Source organism: Macrosteles quadrilineatus, unplaced genomic scaffold (assembly GCF_028750875.1).
Source record: "Macrosteles quadrilineatus isolate MER2022 unplaced genomic scaffold, UCM_ALF_1.0 Scaffold_8__2_contigs__length_117827958, whole genome shotgun sequence".
Taxonomy (NCBI): domain Eukaryota; kingdom Metazoa; phylum Arthropoda; class Insecta; order Hemiptera; family Cicadellidae; genus Macrosteles; species Macrosteles quadrilineatus.
This window is the reverse complement of record NW_026542601.1, coordinates 77,769,979-77,792,896: the sequence shown is the minus strand read 5'-3', so window position 1 is coordinate 77,792,896 and position 22,918 is coordinate 77,769,979. Positions and strand designations below refer to the sequence as shown.

The 22,918-nt window shown below is 31.6% G+C and overlaps 1 protein-coding gene across 1 annotated transcript in view; it reads right to left on the bottom strand.

Annotated features, from left to right (window-relative positions):
* The window catches only part of LOC129001764 (protein amalgam-like), a 177,223-nt gene extending 154,952 nt beyond the window's left edge, over positions 1-22,271 (bottom strand). The window contains exon 1 of the mRNA XM_054429203.1: positions 22,197-22,271. Within this exon, the coding sequence (XP_054285178.1) occupies positions 22,197-22,263 (67 nt within the window). The 5' untranslated portion in view covers positions 22,264-22,271. The remainder of the gene's footprint in view (positions 1-22,196) is intronic.
* Positions 22,272-22,918: the final 647 nt, after the last annotated feature.

Sequence of the window (22,918 nt, the reverse complement as noted above, 5' to 3'; positions counted from 1 at the left end):
TGATATTTAACCGTATACAAGTTGAAGATTCTGTGGAACTTTCACTGAAATAGCTATGGCCATGTAACTATGTTTCAATGAAAAGCATTTTTCGATTTACAGTTGATTACCAGCTGTAGGGCAAGAAATTTACTTTATTAAACCTTGGAATTTTCAATAAAATGTGGAAACGAAAACTAATATGTTCATACTGTGGTAACAGATCGTATTGTAAATTTTGGTCGTACCGATTTTCAATATAACTCAATTAGCTTTCGACATGCAATGGAAAGGACAGTTTTTCAATTTTACATGAAGCCGCATTTACAAATTAAAGGCAAGGTTTATAATATTTGTAACTGATACTTTTTTTCTTTCAAGTAGTAATTACTGCACTGTGACTCACGTATTGGTAAGGGAAATAAACCTGTTTTTGGCAAATTTCCCATATGGGAAAGTACCGTAGGTCTTATAGTAAGACCTGGACCTGGGACTAATTTACTCTTTCGTTTTGAGGTCACCAAAGGCCAAAGACACCATTAGTACAAATTCGTATGTATAAATATTTATTGTATATATATTTTTTTTATTTAAACGTATGTGTGTGTTTGTCCATTAGCACGATAAATCGAGCAAAAGTGGTCCGATTTTGATACAAACGTGTAAACCTACGTTTATTCGAACAAGCGCACGAACCAGCGTGATCCGACCTTGGGAACGGGGTTTTATGTGAGAATTTATATTGTAAAAATTTGTTTTTCACATTTTTGACCCTACAAACAAAGATTTTCTCAATTTCTTTCCAAACCATTTTATGGAGCTTAAAAATAAATACCTTTTTTTAATGGAAGCATCGTTTTATGCCTAACAGTTACGGAGGTAATTCAAAAATTTTAGATTTAAAATGTCCATGTTATTCTTATGGAGAATGGATAAACTGTTGTAGTTTGCTTGTTTATGGATATATTTCAATCAAATTTGGCAATTTTTTTATTTCATACTAAGTTATCAACATTTCAATTAACACCCTTCCCAGTAGGAGAAAACCTAAGTACTTTATTATTTTTTATTTGTTGTTTAAATAGAAAATTAACCTGACAATCTTAAGGGAATATTTTAGTAGACTGCAAGTTCGCTGCGGCGGGGGTATTTTTACAATTAATATCAGAAGAGACACAGATATATTCCCGTATATCAGTTTGCAAATTGTTAAGTCGGTAACTACACAAAGGAATCTGGAAATGTAAAACAGACAAGTGCAGCAGCGAGGATTTCAGTCTGCAACATCGTTACGTTTTCACATTGTCACTACTTTATATGCTCGACTTGTCTTCATGCTCCAGATTTGTTCTATCATGTCTTTTGAACTTTCAACAATTGCGAAAATCGTACTAATCGTATGAAGAAACACATTTAGTATGAAAACAAGATGACTCTTTACCTCAGTAATAAGTACTATTGTTGCACTTTTAGATCGAATGTGAGACAAATAATTACAGTTGATGAGTGATTTACTACCCGGACAATTTGTTACTGCTAAAATAGTAGGTAACGAAATAGCTATTTGTGTAACTAGGGCGCAAAGTGGCACTTTACTGCACTTGAGAGAAATGTTTACGAACAAGCCGCAAGTAAGTGCGGGTAGTTTCTCGAGTGCAGCCAAGACACTTTGCACCCGTGTAACACATTACATTTTTTCAGTTTCTATCAAGCATATGGTTAATTGATTTGATACAAGTGATGTTTTGCGAATTAAACCTAAATGAAACTGTTTCACAAACTGAATGACATTTTACAAACATAATGAATAAATATCTAAATGCAATTTGTGGTTTTTAAAGTTAATGTTAACACTCAACAACAGGTTAAAGGTAGTTAAGGCCAAAGCGTTGAACGACAAATAAACACTGCACTAGCTGATCGATTTAGTAGTGTTGGTTGTGTTGACAACTTGTTTTCAAGCGTACAAGTATTACGTGCCAAACACATAAACTATATTTGGGTTGTTTGGGTGAAACGGAGTGCGGGATGGTAAAATGAATCAGCTACATTGCATGTTATTATTACTTATTAGTGCGAGAAACCCCGCTTTATCAGGTAACTGTAGGAAATAGTTATTTGTGTAACTAGTGGGCAAAGGCCTTTTTCACTCGTGTTACACATTATATTTTTCCTACAGTCACTATAAAGCATATAAATAATAAGTCTTTCAAACACTATACAACAGGTTTTTAGGTTCAGCTGGCAACACAAATAGGTGCCCTAGAGAAAGTAGTACGCGGTCCGTATCGTTCCGCTATTTTTCCTCAGCAAGAAATGTGCTCCGCGACTTGAGAATATAGTTCCGTATGTTTTTGTAATTTTAAGTGGTTTCCGCGCCTACAAAAAATGCTTTAAAGGTATTTTCTTGTTTATTAAGATCGTAGGAATGTTTTAAAAAACGTTTTAAAGGAAAGTCCAGAAAGTTCAGAAATACCGAAACTATAAACACGAAATGACAGGTTAAATCGTAGTTATAATAGTCAATCAGCTGCTCATAGTATTATTATCTTTAAGTGTTGCCAACCTATTTCCAAGCGTACACGGATTACGTGCATAATAGAACCACGATGTTTTGTGTTGTTTCGTTGGAATCCTGGTTTGTGACAAAGTATAAACCGAACGACAAAGTATAAATATGCAGCAATTAGCAGCTTTCTGTACTATAAACAGTACAAGGAAGCCAACTTTGTCGGGTGACTGTAGGAAAAATGCATTGTCTAATACAACAGCAAAACAATCACTCCAACGCTGCTCTATAAGAGAGAAAGTATAATGATTGTGTCGGTAACTCATGTTTTGTAAGTTAAATTATTTTTGGATCTTTTGGTTATACATTTATAAATCGATCTAACTTTGATACGTTTCATTAATTGTGTTTCAAACTGTCAATGTCAATACGTCTACCGTCAGAGTCTCCCGTCAATAAACTTCTGTTGAAGATCGTGAATCAGCAATTGTTAACAAAGTTTTCGATCCACAACTTGACAACAGGGACTACGTTACTACCTCTAAATTACTGTGGATAACTCAACTTATCATCTGCAATAATGTCAGTGTGGGTCCATTGAAAATTGACACTCAGTGAGATTTTACAATTTTACCAGGTCTCTGGTACAGATCCCGCCAATCACTACTAACTTTGAGTTAAGGTGCCACAATCCTCTAGTTCTAGTTTAAAGTAATGTTTTAAACTTTTTAGATTAGAGATAAGCTTCCTTGTATGTGATGAAACAACATTTTTTAACTGTATTAAACTATATTTAAGGACATTCTTTTGAGAAAACAATTTTATTTTGATAAAATGTAGAGTTTTCAATGAACACTTATTTTCATCACACGATATTACATTATTTTCAGAACCCTTTTCAAATTAACCATGGCATTTTGTAATTTTAGTAAAATACAGACTAGTGTAAAATATTGCATTTTCTACTGCTCAGGGTCTGTGCCTTCCTACTTTATTAACACATAGTTTTACTGTAGTTTTATTAGCAGGCTTAGTGATAGCATATTTAGTCAATACTTAGGCACTAACAAGACTACCTCTCTTCCTACACCCATCTCCATTTATACTTGGCTTAAAATACATACATTCGTATGGTCGCCATTTCAGAATAGAGTATTAAAGTACAATTTGTTTCCAACAATTAAAACTGTCCATTATCTTTAATAACACTTACTATGAAGAACCAACATAAATCACGTAACATTTATGTTTTATACAATTTATGAAATACATAATAATCAAGCTATTTACCTTGGAATAGTTTACAAAGCTCGTTGTGTATAAACTCTGCTAATTTTAAATATTTTAATTAAATATTTTAAATATTTAAATATTTTTAATATTTGACTTTGCTCTTCGAACTGCTTCACAGTTATTAACTTTGATTGCCCCAAAAAGTTGTACTTGACTTGTAATTAGTGTTTTCTTCAAGTTGTAATTAGCTTAAAACTGTTTTTATTTTAACTTAAAACTGATTTGTTAGTATAATAAATAATACTTTCATACGTATTTTCTCTAATTTATTTACAGCCGAAAAGAGTATTCAGATAACAAATATATGACACACATAGGAAATATCTTTCATAAGCATTGCTTAAAGGTTAAGGTTTCAGACCAAAAATAAGTATCTGTCATCAAAGTTTTCCCGTTCCAATTTGACAGCTCCAACCTGAACGAAGTGATAGAAGTGGTAATAACTTAAGTTAACTATCAAGCATTTTATTGTTGTATCTAGTCTATCAAGTCCAACTAATCACCAGATCTTAGTCGAATAAAAGTGTTAATTACAAAACCCAAACAATATAGTTTAATTGATTAAAAATTAACTAATTAATTCTTTTCGGCACAAACAGCCTAAGAATCGTTATTTAATTGTGCTGTAAGGTGAATATAAGTCTTGTTCTCATTCTAAGTTTGGTCTCTTCTCATTTTCTCATTTTGTTTTAAATTTTATAACTTTCCTTTGTTTTATAATAAGCTATTAATGGTATACTTTATATATACAATATTCCTACATACATTAAAACTATTATTCTAGGGGTTAAGTTATTGTATTAGATAATCATTGTTTATCCACCCAAAAGTTATTTATATCCGTACGTTTTCATTAATAGTTCTGTCACAACGAAAGGTATTCCAAAGTAGAAACCCTAGGATAACCTTCCTTTTGCCTATATTTCTACTAAGCCAGTACAAGTAATACAGTAACAAATATATAAACAACAAAATGTTTCAATAACAGTTACTATATCTTAATTTTAATGTATCAAAATTCACTACCTGATTGCTTTCATTGTTTTTTATGTTTACTGATCACTAAACTAAACTATTACGATAGAACTTAAAAGTTTTGAAATCGGCCTTCTCTCTATATCTGAAGTACACAGTTATTTTTTTATTAGAACCGTGCCTATAATTAATTGACATTCCAAGTTAATTTTAAACTCATATTTAATATTTATACTAGATGACTAGATCAAATATAAAATATTAGAAAGAAAATAATTTAAATATTCATCTTTGCAGTAAGATAACACTTTTCCGTCCAAGTATTTGTTTGTTGTAACTAACTTGTGCCACAAAGTTTGATGGGACTATTAAACTTCAAAAAACAACTTTGTTTATTTTCTTGTTGAGTTAAGCTGTCCAATTCTCCGGCTTAAATATTTTTCTCGACCAAACTTATTGGCAAAAGCTTAAAAATCGTGTATCATATTATAAATAAAAATTTTATGATAACACTAACTTTTACTAATAATTTAGTATTTATATTACTGATATTTTGTATTGATACAATAAGCAAACCATTGGAAAACAAACCAAACCCATTTAAAATGTGCTTTGATATTTTAATAAATATTATGTGAATTGTATAAACCAAGAACCTTCAGGCAATACCATACTTTATTTTCAAACACACCTTCGTAGAGTGTTCAGTTTAAAACATATATGTTCAGATAATTACTCTGTGGTAAAATTAGTCTGACATTTTAACATCCTTTGAAGTGGCTTTTAAGCGCTCCGTTGAACTGTATAGTGATGTTGGTATTTGAACATTTGACTCGCTCCATATGGCTCAAAACCAAAAGAACGTTACTGATATTCAAATGAATATATAATGCAGATCTTCTGCATCGTTCAGGCTGACAAACTGAACTATAAAGTATTCCATTATAACTTGGAATTAAAACTATCCATAATACTAATGGTATTATCTCGATATTACTACCTATAGCTATTTTTTATCCAGTGACAAACTCAAAACTTTCAAGTTCATGACAAATACCTACAAAAACTTGAAAATGTGATGCTGTGATAAGTACCAAACGCAGTTTTATAATCATTATTGTTTCTATGATGTTTCATTCATACAACAGATTTAGGAGTAAAATTGTATCGCTAGTCATCTTTTATAGTTTTTTGTCTGCCATTTTCAATTAATAAAGTAGAAATTCATTAGATGAGGACTATCAGTATGCATCCTTTTGTATAAAAAACATTTTTGACGGTTAGTTTTCTCAAACCAATACAACGATTTGCCCACGTTTTGTTGAAGTTCGATGTTTGTCAATATCTCTAAACTGTTTGTCAAAAGTTGGTCGAACAGTAACAAGGAACTGTCGAAGACTCTCAAACTACTTAAGATATAGTGATACGTAAGGGACAGATTTTCCTTTCTACTTTAAAAATAATTGTGTGTTCAGTGAAAATAATATTTGAAAATAGTTTGCATCGAAAAATTAAAAAGGTTGGTTATCTGTTTGTTAGAAACTACACAATTATTAACTCTCCAGCGCCTTTCAAAAAAAAAAGTTACATAATGTAAACAGACTGGGACCGTCGCGTCGTCCTGTAATCCGACGTAACCTGTTACTAGAAGGTCACGAATTGTGGATATTTATAGGCATGATCTGTGGATGCGATACTCCCTGGTGTGGCTTAACGTCTGCACTAGTGTATATAGATAGTACTTCAAACAGTACTACAACTATCTGAAGTACTATCTATACAATTAATAAGCAAGCATGTTTATTTAAAACCTTTTTTTCTCATCTCACGTGCATCGAAGGGAAAATGTACGAACACTGTTGGAAAGATATTTGTCTGTAGATGTGCACAATCCCTTTAAAATAGACTCAAAAATAAGCTCAAAAAATATTTTTTTTTCATGGAATTCATGGGTTGCCATGCTGGGTATGAAATAACAACGAAATATAAAGGGAAAATCAAAACAAATGGGAGAAATTCAAATCAAATGTTTTATTTAGAGCTCAATATGTGGTGAAAGTAGAGAAGTCTGTACATATTACAAATTTTTGTCGAGCAGTTCGTAAATTAGACGTAAAAAATGACGGCCTTAGTCACTAACAAGACTACAAGATAGCGCCACTCATCCTACACTCATCTACACTCATACTTTGCTTAAAATACCCCCCTTCGTGTGGTTATCAATTCAATGTATTTAATTATAAAAAAATAAATAGTTTTAGATTGTGCAAATCTCCAACACTCAATTCAAACATAAAATTATTTAATAACTATGAGGGCCTTTGATGATTTAATTTAAATATGGTATAAATGATTACTCAATAAAATTCTGTTTTTGGTTAAGCTTACTATTAAATACTAGTTTTCTTTTAACATGTATTTATTTTCAATGACTTTTAAATTATTTGAAGACATAAGAAAATATATTAATGTGAATATTAACATGGGTAGATAGGTATATTGAAGCATTAATGTACCTTTATGTTATTACGATCACTTTGGCAGAAGCTGCTTAAGTGTTCGGATCAAGCAATCAATTAGGGATTATGGTTATGTATTGGGGGTACAGCCAACACTTCAAAACAGATAATGCATTGAGCCTGAGGCTAGGAAAGCTATTGTAGGTAGAAAATGCTTTGCTGTGTAATTTAACTTCTATATTTTTAGTTACTTTTTTGCGTATTTCGGAAAAACATCCGTTTTAACATGCGTTGAGGGTAAGAAATGCCTATTGTGGTCCCTTGAGAGTAAATAGTATATTTCATCACTAGGGCGTAGAGTGACTCTTTTCAACTAGCTTAATTTTTTGGATTTCAAGGATAACCCATAAATAAGCAACAACAAATAAACAACAAATAACAACAACCAAAATGTGGAAAACAACACGATTTCAGTAATAGTTGAGCGTATTGAAAACATTTAAGATGTATGACCACAAAATTATATAATTATAACAATATCTTAGTAACTCCTCCTACTTGTAAACCCTAAATGTAAATTAGCGGAACAGAACCAGAACTCCTCTTTGTTCCAGTTATGAGGTGATGCAAATTGTAGGACAATTCGGTGTTTATTGTAATATTTAAGTGAATACAATAAACGCTGAATGTTGTTTTTTCAATGTAACAGATGACTTATACAATTTCAATATATTTTCAAAATTTTTCAGGAGATTATGCTACAGTAATAGCAAAACATGAATAATTACGATGAGGAACTATTAAAACAATATAAAATTACATTACATTTTAAATAACATTTTAATTATTTATCAGCGTACATTAGATATTTAATTATTTTAGACTCAATTCAGTATCTATATTGGATTTCAATTAACCTTAAAATAAAAAATCAAATTGCTGTAGGTAAATTTAATTTTATTAAGCATTACATTTAGTACTAACAGTTATTTATAGACACCACATCATCTATCACGCAATTTCAAATAAATATCTTAATATCTATAAAATATTCAGGAAGCACTTCTGTGATTTGTGGAAGCAAACTTATCTGATTACCTACTTGGATGTAATATTTAACTTCGAGCTTAGATAAAATATCGACGTATTTTTTCTTCACAATCAACTTATTTTCCAATTTCACGTTGACGAAACTATTTGTATAATTCTTCAATATACATGTTTTTAACTTAAAATGGGTTTTCATGGTTGTTATATCTTATTACCTACTTTATTGATAAGATATACAGCATACACTTACTTCAGAATTTTTGTTAATCATCCATACACGATTTCCAACTGATTAAAAATCATACAATATAATTATAAATCTTGTAAAACCTCATTCATGTTAGGTAGGTTTAATTAAATTAAACACGTTAGGTAAAGTCTTACTCGAGATAACTTTTAAGTATCTCTTTTATTGCTTAGCTACGCTTCATTCACTTTGATTACTAGTTTATCTCTTTGAGATAATGACGTCCCTTGGTACCATCCATGTGGAAGATATCTTCTGATAAGGAGCAATTGCTGTTAGCATTTCATATATATTTCTTCTCAATGAGCAATATATTCTTTTTATTTAGTTATTTGATTTCATTTGTTTCCCCAATAAAACTTGAAGTTGAAAAAAAATTATCTCCTCAATGAATAAATATATTACCTCTAAATAAATTTGTTTCTAACTAAATCACTAGACACAATATTTTTAACCATTAACACTTTTACATGATCAAAACATCAATAATACAACTCAACTTTGAAGTTAACTACCGAAACTACATTTTATACGCAAAATATTTCTATCAAAACATGTAGTGAAACCAAATTTATCAGAAATTGTAATCGGACACTTACATAAAACAAGTTTATTTTATTTGAAAGCTTATTATTTTCCAATAATCTAGCAGATACCACTCCATCTGAAATGTTCTTGGTAAACAATTAAAGCATGTTTACTCTAGAGTCTTCCACGTAGTTCCAATCGCAAGAACTCATTATGTTTAGAGTTTGAAGTGTATTTCATTTTCGCAATATAACAAATTTCAAGAAACATTTTATACTTTCGCTTTGCCTTTCTTTATATTTAACATAAATAAATTGATACTTTAAAACCCTATAATTATTGTTTTGTTTTCTTCAAAGCGAGATCAAAATGTATCTTTAACAATGCAGCCAAATTGATTTTTTGTTCAATCATGATGTTGTCTCATAAAAATATGGAATTAGAAACAATAGGGTAGGTTATTAAGTGATGGTTTTTAAGTGGTATTTAAGAGTAGCTTAGGTTAGTTTTAAAGTCTTTTGATATGTTTTATACAATTTCCATTACCACTGAAACCTGTAAGACTAACCTGTAAGATTAATTCATAGTGACTCAAATCGAATACGTTGCTGATACGTATTTCAATCTGCATGCAATTTGATTGATAGATATTTATTTATTTATTTATTGACGGACAAACCATTACATACAGAATACAATTTCTGTGATACAACTCATTGAGTTAATGAGTGAGGACTAATAACAAAAGTGCAAACAGTAATAGAACATTATGTTACCATTATGTTAGAACATTATATTATGTTATGAACAGTAAATGTTCATGTAATACATGAACAGTAATTTTGATGACTCGAGATCTATGTTAACATTACATTGGGCAGGTCTTGTAATATTTAATGATTCTTGTGATCTATAAATCTTTACATGGAAATTATCCTAGGCCATGTCAAAGACGCCACTATTAGGATTACAAAGTTTTGATACGATCCACTTGCATTGTTGTACTCAACTTTAAGAATTTTTGTTTTCCAATGCCATAGAACGTTGAAATATGTATGATAATCTGGTTTCAAAATTAAATTGTTTTTTTATTTAGATTGAAAATAATCTATCTTGACGGAAGATTGTAATAGATGTTGTATAACTGAATCTACAATTATGGTCTATTGCACATACAATTAATTATCGATGGATTTATCGATCAAAGTGTAACAAATTTGTTTTTTTTTATCATCATTAACTGTCCCAATGAGAATCCCGATAAATTAAAAAAATTACAGTTTTCATAAGGTCGTAAGTTGGTATGAAATACTTAAGTGCAATCAACAATTGCATCAAATCAAATTATTTATTGTTGTAACACCGATCGGTAAATATAGTCACGTTACATCGATACTTTTGATGTAGGAAATTCTTCATTGGCATACCTGATAAACTCTAAGAGTGAGGAAGCATGGTAAACTGATCCATTCACTTCAAAGCAGAAAATGAGCGCGTTCTAATAGCAATTAATCTGGGAGAAAGCTGAAGCTGAAGTCGTTACACAAACATAAACTTTATCGTGTTTTAAAACAATTTCCCATCAGTTAATTTGGTAAATCAATATGTTAAGTCAAGTTCATGATGAAATACATATTTAAATGTTACTCACATTAAATATTAATTCTATTGTCATATGTATTTCAGAACTATTTGTTAAATTTGTTCAAAAAGTTTTATTATGTTTCAGTGTTTTGGTTTTTTAACTAGTTATTATAGTAACGTCTTTAATATTGAAAGCACTTCAAATTGATCACAAGTGCTCCTCACGTAATAGGTGCAGATTCCTTATAAGGTCAAATTCATCCATTTATACCTAAATTCGCTATTCGACGATAATTTCTTGTTTGCACAGTATATTAAATAGTTCAAATCACTATCCACTTTAATGTCTTTTTAAAAATATACTTGACGATTAATATGTTACTGTTATTATGTTCCAAATTAGCTTTTTGATAGTGTTGTTGTTTTAGTTGAAAATAAATTCTTGATCATAATGGGTAAATGATTACTCATATCCAGCAATACCATATAAATCTAATGTAATTATATACTGAGTTTATATAAAGAACTTTTATTAATAGAATTCAATATTACCAACTGACAAATAATAGACATAATACACTACAGCAAACACGAAGGATATATGATAGACTGTCAAGACATGTCTCCTAATACTCTTAAGACCGACTTGACGTTGTCACACATCTTCTCGTCACATAGTCGTAATGACGTCATTTCTCCTCATTCCACTGATGACGTCACATGTCACGTGACAACGTCAGCTCTCACAGCCAATCGGATTAAACATTCAGTATCTCGTATATGACTTGTCAACCTCCACGTCTGCTTAATATTCATTTATCATTATGCACCATGTTCATCATTGAGCTATAAGGAATATCAGATGGAAGCACTTCTCTAAATGATTTCGTGCCACTGGCTGCACTTTTTTAGTGCACTATAAATGGTGATCAAAAGGTGCATTTTTTTTTGTTCCACCTTCACATTCTAGGACGCTAGGTTTTAGCCCGAAAATGTTTTACACGTTACTTCAGGCTAGTCCTAAGGGTTGCAACTTTATGACATAAAATCCATTGGTGATTGGCGGGATTTTAACCCCGGACCTTGGGCTCCGAAGCCCCGCTCTCTACCACTAGACTTGCTACCTCCCAATACAAGGATGACAATTTTTTTAGTGTATGTTAAAAAACCATTATTTATATACAAACGTAAAACTATGTAAATACTGCAACGCAAATATATTTCAAGATAAACCTGCAAGTATGTGCGGCATAAATAGATAAAGATAAAACCCATCATCACAAGTACCAACATTATACACAGAATAGACTTCCCATGTGATATACAATTTTGAAGCCAAAAAGATATATGAAGTTCAGGACCATCTCACCAGAATTTACTAGTGTATTGGGTTAAATAATAATTAAAACCAATGCAGTACCATAGCAAACAGCTGATTGATTTATAACTTAACAGAATATTGTCATTAGTTGGTAGACCATCTCAACAGATTGCACCACGTTTTTAGCTTCAATTTACCACCTACTACCAGCTATTTAATTATTTAAACGAAGTGCCGTAAGAAATAACAGATTTTCAAATATATATAAGTTCGATACGATTGTTGCTTTCAAATAACTTTAATTTATAACAGTATTGTGCATTGAATTTCAATCCGGACAATGGAAGGATTCGCCTATTGGGTCTGATGATGATTGGAGTGTCCAATCGAAATCGTCACCACTTAACCATCTATTATATGCATTTAGTCAACAGTATAAAAGTGTAAATGTTTGTATCAAAAGTTACTGGACGTAGTGTTATGTACTTTCAGTAAATCTAGTACGTACTATGCTGATAACAAGTTAATTATTAATTTAGAGCTTTGCGTCCATAAAACTGTAAATAATAATGAAACTAATAGTACAACCACGCGTTGTAGTTAAGCTACTTGGTGAAACCGTTTACAAGTCCACCTAATTCTAAAGTTTAAGGGGAATTTGGGAGCGTTAATAAGCAAACAGAACTAATTTACTGCGACCCTGACAAGACTTGAGAGAAGTAAACACAAGTTGGGAGAATTCTCCCTCCTAACATGTGGATTACAAATTAGATTTTGCCCTTGATTAATTTTTTTTACAATATCGAAAAAGATCGGTTGTTATCTTAGTAGACATTTTATTGATTAAGATCAATTCCTTATTATTTACTAACAGTTTTGACGATACAAAATTTTTCTTTTTGTGTTTTGGAAGGGGGCAACTCCAAAATTACCATAAAGGTATGGTCGTAGTTTGGTGTGCTATGACCATGTATAAAAATAAATCATCAGTATTATTGTTAGTTCTTTCCGGTGCACTGTAGAGGTCATATTTTGTTTAAAATTATGTGTGTTATTTCAGCTATTTAACACCTCGTTTAGCCAAATAAAACTATATAATCATGAACAATAACTCCTACCCTAGTTATATAACAAAACGGTAAAGCACAAATCATGAAATTTAACTTAAATAATAGAAACAAATATCGTCAACACTTAGGCCTAGTGTCACCGGACGTGAACTAGACACAAAAGCGAGCTTTAAAATTTACAATGGGATGGGAAGTTTACTTGTGTTGGTTAGTCTATGGTACAGCGTATATCATTATCTTTCTTAAACACCTCACAGCTTCCTTCCTTGCCAAGATTTTATTCGAAAGCCAAAAGTATGCTTTCAGCTGCAGATGATGGGAGTCGGAAAGTACAATTGGCATACATTATGTAGATTTGCTTGTGAGCGTAATGTGTTTACTGAATTGTAGTTTACCTACAACCAGGTATCATTTTTATATTTATTTTATATACTCACACATGTGAACTAGAAAGATTCTAAAAATAAATTTAATTAAAATTTACAATCTGTTGTACCGGTACTTTCAAAAGATATGTAAATAGTATTAATATTAGTTAATTATATATCTACTGAGAAAGAAAATCATGTTTAAAATGTCAACAGATCGTTTGTCTAGAGCTTTGTTAGGAGAAATTATTACAAAGAATGTTGGTTGTATTTCACTCTGGAAATTACTTGGTAAGAAGTTCGATATTGAGATTGATTTTAAGTCGTGGGAACAACAGAGGGAGCGGGTAGTGGCCTAGGAGGATTAAACATTAAATGTTTAACATAATGTTTAATCCTCCTAGGTAGTGGCGCAGCTTACGACAGTGGTCGAGTGCGAGAGAGAGCGATGGCGTGGTTTTTGTGTAGGGCAAGCGATGACAGCGCGATATCGAGACCAGTACTTGCTCCTTGACCTTGACCGCGGCGGCAGGACATTGCTGACTGATAAGGCTGACATTGGACTTGTGTCGTGGCTTAAAGGCTAGAGCTCAGCTGATTCATTTGAATTATAAACCTTGGAATGATGGAAGTGGGCTTTGCTCCCTTTGTAATTTAAATCAAGATGAAACAGTATTTCATTTTGTAGCAGAATGTCCAATTTTAAAAAACATTAGATTTAAATGGTTGGGTAGACATTTCTTGGCTCAAGCTGAGTTTATTTCATATTTAAATGGGGTGGATTGGAGTTTTTTCTGTAAATTTTTAAGGGAGGCTTGGTTTTATAGATGGGATTTAATCCAAGAATTTAATTTTTAATACGACTCTCTGCTGCATATACCATACTTAGACGTTACTTATTTAATTGTTTTTTCCTTATGTATATATAAAAAAAATGTTTTTGTAAATGAAGTTAAAAGTGTACAAATTATTGTTTTTTTCTTTTATATTACTGTAAAGTTGGAATTGTGTCGTTTTTTTTTTGTTAAGGAGAAGGTATGTATGTTGCCAACCAAACAGACGGTCAACATTGACCATTGTTTAGTAAGTGTTAGTTTTTTTATTTTAGCAGTACCTTATGTATTTTATTTTATGTGCAAGTTAGTGTTGTATATTTTGTACATATGGAGGTAGACTATTATGTAATTTGTACAATAAAGCACTTTTTCATTTCATTTCATTTTTTCATTTCATATCTACTGAGAAATATTTTTTAACCTTAACTCGTTAATATGTAATTTTAGTATCCATGAGCAAATAACTAAGACTTGTGCATTCTGAGTTGTCTTATTCTAAATATAAGTTAATTAGAATTATTTAAATTAAACTAATACATTCACAGTATGTAGGAAATGCAACTTTAAAATAAATATAGAGCTGTTACAAAATGTTGAATTGTAAGTTAAACATTTGTTACATTTACAACAATAAAGTTAGCGTTAAGCGGAAGTGAGCTAAAGGCAAATTTCAAGTGGCTAAAACATTTCATCATTTACTCCAGTGCGGCGGAAAGTTTACACAAAAAGCTAACTTTCAGAAACAAGAAAAGTTAGCTTTCAATTGTCCGCGTCTATAAACAGTTGGTTTAGCATTTGAATGACAACGCTAGGTCATGATTCATGAATAAACAAACTTGTTTTATATTACAAATTTTGTTTTAATTTTTGAAATTTTATTCCACTATTGAATAACAAAATATTATATGCATCTAGTGTATTAGATTTGAATCTTTCTTCCTACAACGTTACCATTTTCTTTGATAATTTTATGTAACATTAATTTATAGTGCTCCAAAGATTTAATTTTTTCTTTTTTGCTATCAATTTATGGGTTTAGTGTGAACAGTGGTTTATAACATTAAATAATATGCAAACATCACTTGAAATTAATCAATGCAAATCCATTACCTTCAAAGGCAAATCTTGGCTGCCTTGTAATTTATTTAAATTAGAATTACGTAGCTTAAGTTAACTGACTAAACCAATTTACTGTTTCAAGTGTCTTTGGCAGCCAATGGGATTAATGTAGTTTTTCCCAGCATCCCTCATGGATACAACAAATCTATTAAAGACGAAAACTAAAAGTATTGTTTACTTTGATAAACATTTAGCAATTATTAATTAGTTTAAGAACTTAAACATGATCAAGTAGTATCAATAGGTAATACCGCAAGAAAAATCAAGTTTCAAACATTTTTTCAACTAAGATTACTTCTGCAAAGAAAAATCTATTTGTATGTGTATATCTTACAGATATTAAAATTCGGTTAGTTGTTTATAGCTCAAAAACTAGAACCAATTTAGCTCTAACACCCCTTTGATAAAAAAATTATGTTTTATAAAATTATTTTTTTGGTGTAACTTTTGAGGATATAAAACAAAATATTATTACTATAGTACTAATATTATATTATTATTACTATATAATTTCCTCATATAGTTTTCCTTCTTTTAACCTAAAGAAAATAGGCCTAGATAAACTTTTAATTTTAAAAAAATATTTACACTCACTTTTGAGTGTAAGAATGATAAGAGCAAGATTTAAAAGTTGGCACCGTGACTTTAATAATTCTAAAGAGAACGTGTCTGTAAAAAACTACTTCACCTGACAACTTCCTTCCCAACGTCATGTTATAACGTGAATATAAACCATCAGATGCAGCAGTGGGGGGTTGTACTTGATTGCCAAATGGGAAATACTCGTTTACTCGTCGTACCAACCACTAGTTATAAATTAAATTGGTCTCAACAGCTGTTAAGTTGACGTTCGAAGCGTTACAATTTTACTTCTTTTCCCTCAATCCTTGATCCTAAACCTCATTGGTATGGTTATAGTGTTGTAAATTCAATGCTGTTAAGTGAAACTTTTCAGTTCTAAGAAATAAACTGAAAAGGCTAGTTTATAAATCGCGGTCGTAAGTATTTACCTACGACCGTTTTTTTAAGTAGCCGCTTCAGTTCAGTTCTTAGAATTGACAAGTTTCTTATAACAGTATTGTTTACTTTCATAACAGCATAGTTAGTTTTACTTTTAACAACACGGGTAACAGACCAATGAGGTTTATGGAGTGAGAGAGTAAAAGTAAAATTGTAATGATTCAAATTTCAACTAATCAGCTTTTCAGGTCAATTTAATTGTTAAGTAGTGCAATTAGTGTCTATTTTATGGTGTTTATCCATGTTTTTGGTGGAGGTTCAGTATTGATATTCATGTTCCATCCATAACAGCCACATACAGTATAGTACTTAGTTTTTATGAACCCATATATGAAAAATGGTCACCAAAACATACTGCGGTATATCATTAGATCGTGAGATACTATAAATGAGTAATCAGTATAGAATGGATTTAAATATTAACCCCTCTAAATTGGCGACATGGTTTGAAACATTACGAATGTAGCATCAATTATTCTTTGTTTTTCCGATATTAACCATTAATATTTTTCACAACATGTATGTTTAACAAGATATTATTATCCTTTATTTTTTACTCACACATTTTCTTAGGCTACACAACCTTTAACTGTGGTATATTTCTGGCTGAAGGAACTCACAAGCCTGCTTTGCAAGAATGAGATATGAGAGCAGACAGTAAAACCCTAAAAACAAATTTGGCCGCCACGCTTGGCTGACTTCGCTGTGGACTGTTTCATAACAATGCCCCCCTCTCGTCCACAACTCGTACGGAATCACTTGCTTTACCCGGCTAGCAGGCAGGAAATTTAATCAAATGCAAATCATCCCCAGTCAAAATATCCTTCTGTCACTGATTAAAATAATGAGCAAGTTTCTTCTCATCAACTATATTTGACCTGCTTAAGTAATACGTTTCTAAGGATATATATCTAGAATGATTTATTCTTTTTTCATATTTACTTTCGCCCCTAGTGCGGAAAATTCAATATACAATATTGCATCCTTATGGTAAGCAGAATTCTGGGTAACCGAGTGGTTTTAGTGCTCGCCTTCAAATCTGGAGGTCGCTAGTAAGATCCCAAGAAAGATCGTTTCCAGAACCAGATGCAATTAGCCATTGGGTTGTGATTTTAATATGCCGTCTAACAAAATGTCAACGTAAGATATTACGTAATAAATTAATAAAGACATTTTTGATTATTTATTATTTATTGAAACAAGACCAAGGTTTGGACCATTCCGTTTTAAAAACGTTACCAATTTGATTTCCGTTGAAAACACACAAAAATAAATAAAGTCGTTATGCTTATTCAGATAAATAATAAAATAATGAGTGAGGAGGTAACACTTAAGAGTGTGTCGTAGGTAAAGTAGTGTACAACTCGCATAATTCGACACTCGTAGAAGTTTTAAAGGCCTATACTAACGTTACACGATCGTTACTTACACTGTTTACTTGAACTATTAAGAACACATAATTAAACAGCATAATCCTAATAGTTTCTCAAAAACAGTGACGCCGTGGTGCTTAATTTAAGCTGAGTATGGGTGAAAATTAAGTTTGGAAAGTGAGATATGCTTTGAGAAGCATTGTTGCTGATTAAGACCAGCTGGTTCCTCATTTATTATCCATTAAATTAATCAGTTATATAAGATGAGGACGCCACATTTGAGTATTTTAACCCACATTTGAGTGAAGAATGAGTGTAGGATGAGTGGCGTGATCTTGTAGTCTTGTTGACCTAATCTTAGATCTTGTAGTCTTGTGACCTTGTGACATGTTCCTTAGTCACAGCTGTTAATTAATAGCCCATACAGCTAATGGCAACTAAGGGATCTTCAGTTTATAGTGGAATCCGAACCACGTTTTTTCTTGTAAATAACGAATTGGTCGAATTATCATGATATTACTGCGGAAAGGTGCATTTTTTGTACAAAATGAGACTATGAGATAAAGCTTGGGATGGAATTAAAATATAGTTTTCACATTTTTAAATTTGCCTAACTTTATTATTTTGAGGACGCTTAAGGTTCCCCCATGAATAATACTTTCCAAAATGCATCATGTTTTAAAATTTAACCGTACAAAAGTTACTTTAAAATATTTTAACTGTTATCTGAGATGTAATATAACATAGTTTAGCCTGTCCAAAATTATTTCTTGTTGAGTTTAATCGTGGATTAAAATTACACACTGTGCCATTGATAAAACAGCATTTATTTATCTTATTGCTTTGTGTGTATTTTTGAGCGAAGCGAGCGAAGCTCTTATACTACACTCCTGCTTTTGTTTTACAAATACTCCTCCTGAACGGCTGAAGCGATCTTCACGAAATTTAACACAGTCATAGTACCCAACCATGGGAAGGTATAAATCTGAAATGGTACAAATCGGACCATAGGAATTTTCCCTACATGAATGCAAACTTTTAGAAATTTAACATGGGCCTTATGGGTTAATTGGTTGCCATGACATTATTTGCGAGTCAACACTAAAAAGTAAACAAGAGCCTCAACATATGTTAGTCAACAAATCTACCACATTATAAATACAGTACAAAAGAAAAAAATGTGATAAATACTAAAGAGTAAATTAGTTAATTGCATGTAATACGAATTGATTAACAATCAGTTCTATATTGAGTGATTAAAATCATGACGTTTATATTTCATTGTATAATCGTTATGTTCTTTTTAACAAGTTAAGTTGGAAAAATATATAGGTTCCAGCTACTAGGAAAAATAAGGTTTCAAGTTAAGCAAACTGCTTATTTTGATGTTATTATAAATGTAATGAAACGTACCAGTAAACCAATTCCTAAAGTTTTCACTTATTCTTTTTAGTCTACATTATAGTCGTATTGATAAATTTTACTGCACCAAAGGGAAAATTTGAAAGTGGTTGACAATATATTTCTTACTTTTAACTGCTAAAATAAAACTAGACCTAAGTTATATGTCTATACTTAAAAACGAATTGATAATTTTAAAAATCGATTAGCCTATCTCAATTATTCGCTGTTAGGGAATGATTACACACAAAAAGTTAATGTATTTATAAAAAATGCATTCTTATCACAAAATTAAGTTATAAATGTCTAAAAAAAAACTGAACAGTGAAGTTAAGAGAAAATCATATTCTAACAAAATCAGAAGCAAAATTTTAAGGCCGCCGAGGAGATTCGAACCTGCGATCTCAAATAATAATCGTTATTGCCTTTTAATAATGCATGTATCGCATAGGTTTACCATGATTCATTTGCAGGATATAGAAATTATTGAGCAGAGCGTAGCAAAGCTCTTATATCATTGACTTCAACTTCTCTTATCCTACACTCCTGCTTTTGATTAATAGCATTGAGCATAATTTACTACAAAATGAATAACCATAAGGGTTGCCAGAATTAGGCGAATGCACCATATTGCGTTTGGATTCTGTAAATAACTTTTTCAGTATTTTATGTGAGCAAGACGTGCCATTAATGTAGACTTTGAATATGCACTGCAATTCCTATTTGCAGTCTACAAATAGGAATTCCATTAAGGCGAACCAAATATAACACTCATAGTTTCAATACTGCAATTAGACAATTCTTTGACATGAACCCGACGTATCATTTGACGTACTTTGAATACTGCACATAGACATCCCATATAAGTGAAGCAGAAGTATGCCTAAGCCTACCATTGACTTCGGATACTGCAATTCGGCATTTTATCTAAATGAACGAAATAAATGGACCATTGATTTAGGATACTGCAAGTAGACTATTCATTTACATGCACCATTGAGTTTGGATACTACAAGTAAACAATCCGTCTACGTGAACCGGACGTACCATTGACTTTAGAATCTGTAAATAGGCATTACATTTATGCGAACCAAATATATCATTGACATTGAATTAATATGCTGGCTCCGCTCAATATTGCAAGCAGACAACTGCGTTGTACACCTAGTTTTACCATTTCTATGAAGCCCTCGTATCTCAAACAGAGTTGTAGGATAAAAAAATCACCCGGTAATAAGACACTTTCATTATTCTGAGGTTCCCTTGTACTTCAAGTATTTAAATTCGTTAATACAATCACATACAGAGAATGTAAATCAATTGTGATTGGTGTATGTGTTATAAGAGTTGTATAAGAATGTGTTACATTGTATAAGAATATATATCTGGTCAGAAAAATATGATACAATACTATTTACAATTGCTGTATGTGCAGAAATAGGTTATATCCTTTCCATAAACTGCCCATAAAACAATGGTTGGCCATTAATATACCTTCAATTTTCTTTTAGGGGTCAACATAACCATAAAATTAACTTACTTAATAATCAAAATATAAAACAGAAATTTAGCTTACAACCTTACGTTAGGTTAAAATATGGTAATGTTGATTTCACTGTGTTGATTCTGATAATGCACGATTAAGCATCAGCGAGATTACAGCTAAATTCTGGTGAATAGTGATATAACTCCTGGATGATTTAGCATTAGTGCAAGATTATTCATCAATATAGATAAATCAGAATGGTTAGTTTATTTTACAAAATTGAATTAAATCCCTTATTAAATAATATAATATTTAAGTGTTATACATTACATTATTAGCCTACAGTTTATGTTTTACCAGTTTTAACTCATTAGCTTGTATCTGTCATCGGGTGAAAACTATTACAAATCTTAAAAACAAACTCAATACCTAAACAAAATACTGTGTCTGTTTGATTTAAGCGTTGTTTATAAAGTGTTTGTACACTTCAACATTTTGATGATTACCAACCAAAAGTAGTATAATGAGCAAGGCATTTACTAGCAAAAATCCATCAAACTACGAAGCCAATATTCACCACTTAATTAATTTATGGATTACACACAATTAAAGCATACACAATTAATGTAAAAAGGGCTTAAATCAAAAGGTTTTTTGATTATTGGGGGACACCTTGAGAAGATCATCCTACAACTATTTTTAAATGTGTTTAGACAACTACTATAGTTCACCTAACACTATTGCCGGTTCGTTCTTTCGTTGAAATCTTGATCAAATTTAATACAAACATTAAATATTTTAGACTAGATTAGACGTCTACGACACTAAAACACCATGATGTTAAGGCGAAGATGAGTGGGGATTGAGTTTTGAATTAATAGTTGCCAAGTGTTCCCTTTGTTACTGATAATTATCAGCTGGTTAATCAGCTGGTGCCATCTAAGGCTAATAAGGATCGAGAAACTTTTGAGAAAAACTGTAAGCCACACATCTATCAAACGCATACTTGACTGAAAGGACTTGATGAGGAACTTCCCCGTACAATGTTAGTTTTTCAATTAACTCCTAAGGGCACGAACCTAAATTAAAAGGTTGTAATTAATCACATTAAAAATACTTAAATTGGATCAGCCGTTGGTTTTTTATAGTTTGTTTACTTCATCGCTGAGTTATTATTTTTTATTTTCATTATAGACATTTTCATTGCGATATAGTAATTAGATTTGATACTGTCAAACAGATTACTGAAAGTACACAAGATATTTGCATTCAAATGAGCAATATGATTGTAATTTACCTGTAGACTATAATTTGCACAGTGTGTGGAACTATTTTTGTACGGTAGATTTAGATACCCACATTATTATGTTAGATTGCAATGCAAGAGTAGAACAACTAGTTTAATAACACCCCAATGTTCAAAGACAGTTGTCTCCAGTTTAGATCATGTGACTAATTTACTATTTTTTAGGAACTTTGTCCAAACCGGCGACTATAAACCCTCAGCTATTTAGTGTTATGCAATTACATCGTGTCATGATAAACAATGTGATGTTACATAACATTGTAATGACTCACCAGTTAAAAACACGTAAAGGTAGCCATACAGCAGTCGTGGTCTCACAGACATTTCACCGAACACCATAAAACCGCACACTTCAAAGGCTAGCGAGAGACTGAGCGTTCCTTCCTTACCAACCCCCCCCCCCCCCCACAACCCCAAGCTGCCACCAGCTGACCCCCCCCCTATAACCCCCCCCGGGGGGGTCTGACACAGAGGACCTGTTACTCCCCATATCACCACTATCTATGCATGCTTACAGCTCTCAAGCCAATCTCTTCAACAGTAATCACACTTGGGGACTCGGCTTATCTTAGCAAAGGGCAGACTGTGGGTTCTTTGCCGTATTCTTTATCGAGTTGTTTTTATACACGAGTTTATAATGTATGCTAGCGTCAAATGAACACAGAAAAGTGTTGAAGAATATTCCGTATACCTACAGTTTACAAGCTTTACAAAATTGAGGTGTGACATCTTAAAGTTTATTGAGCTCGTTTATTTTTTGAACAATTTATTCTTGTTGTTTAACGTTTCAAGTAGATTTCTAGGAAAGTATGAATATTTTACACTTACAATAAATTTCAATGAGTATTATCTTAGTATAGTAAAGCTATTAAAACTGAATGCGTATCTAAATGTGGTTGATTGAATCGTTGTAATTTCTAATATGCTCTGCAAATTTAAGAAAAGGTTAATACATTTCCTTAGGGGAGTCCGAGGTCCTATCTTTAGTAATGTT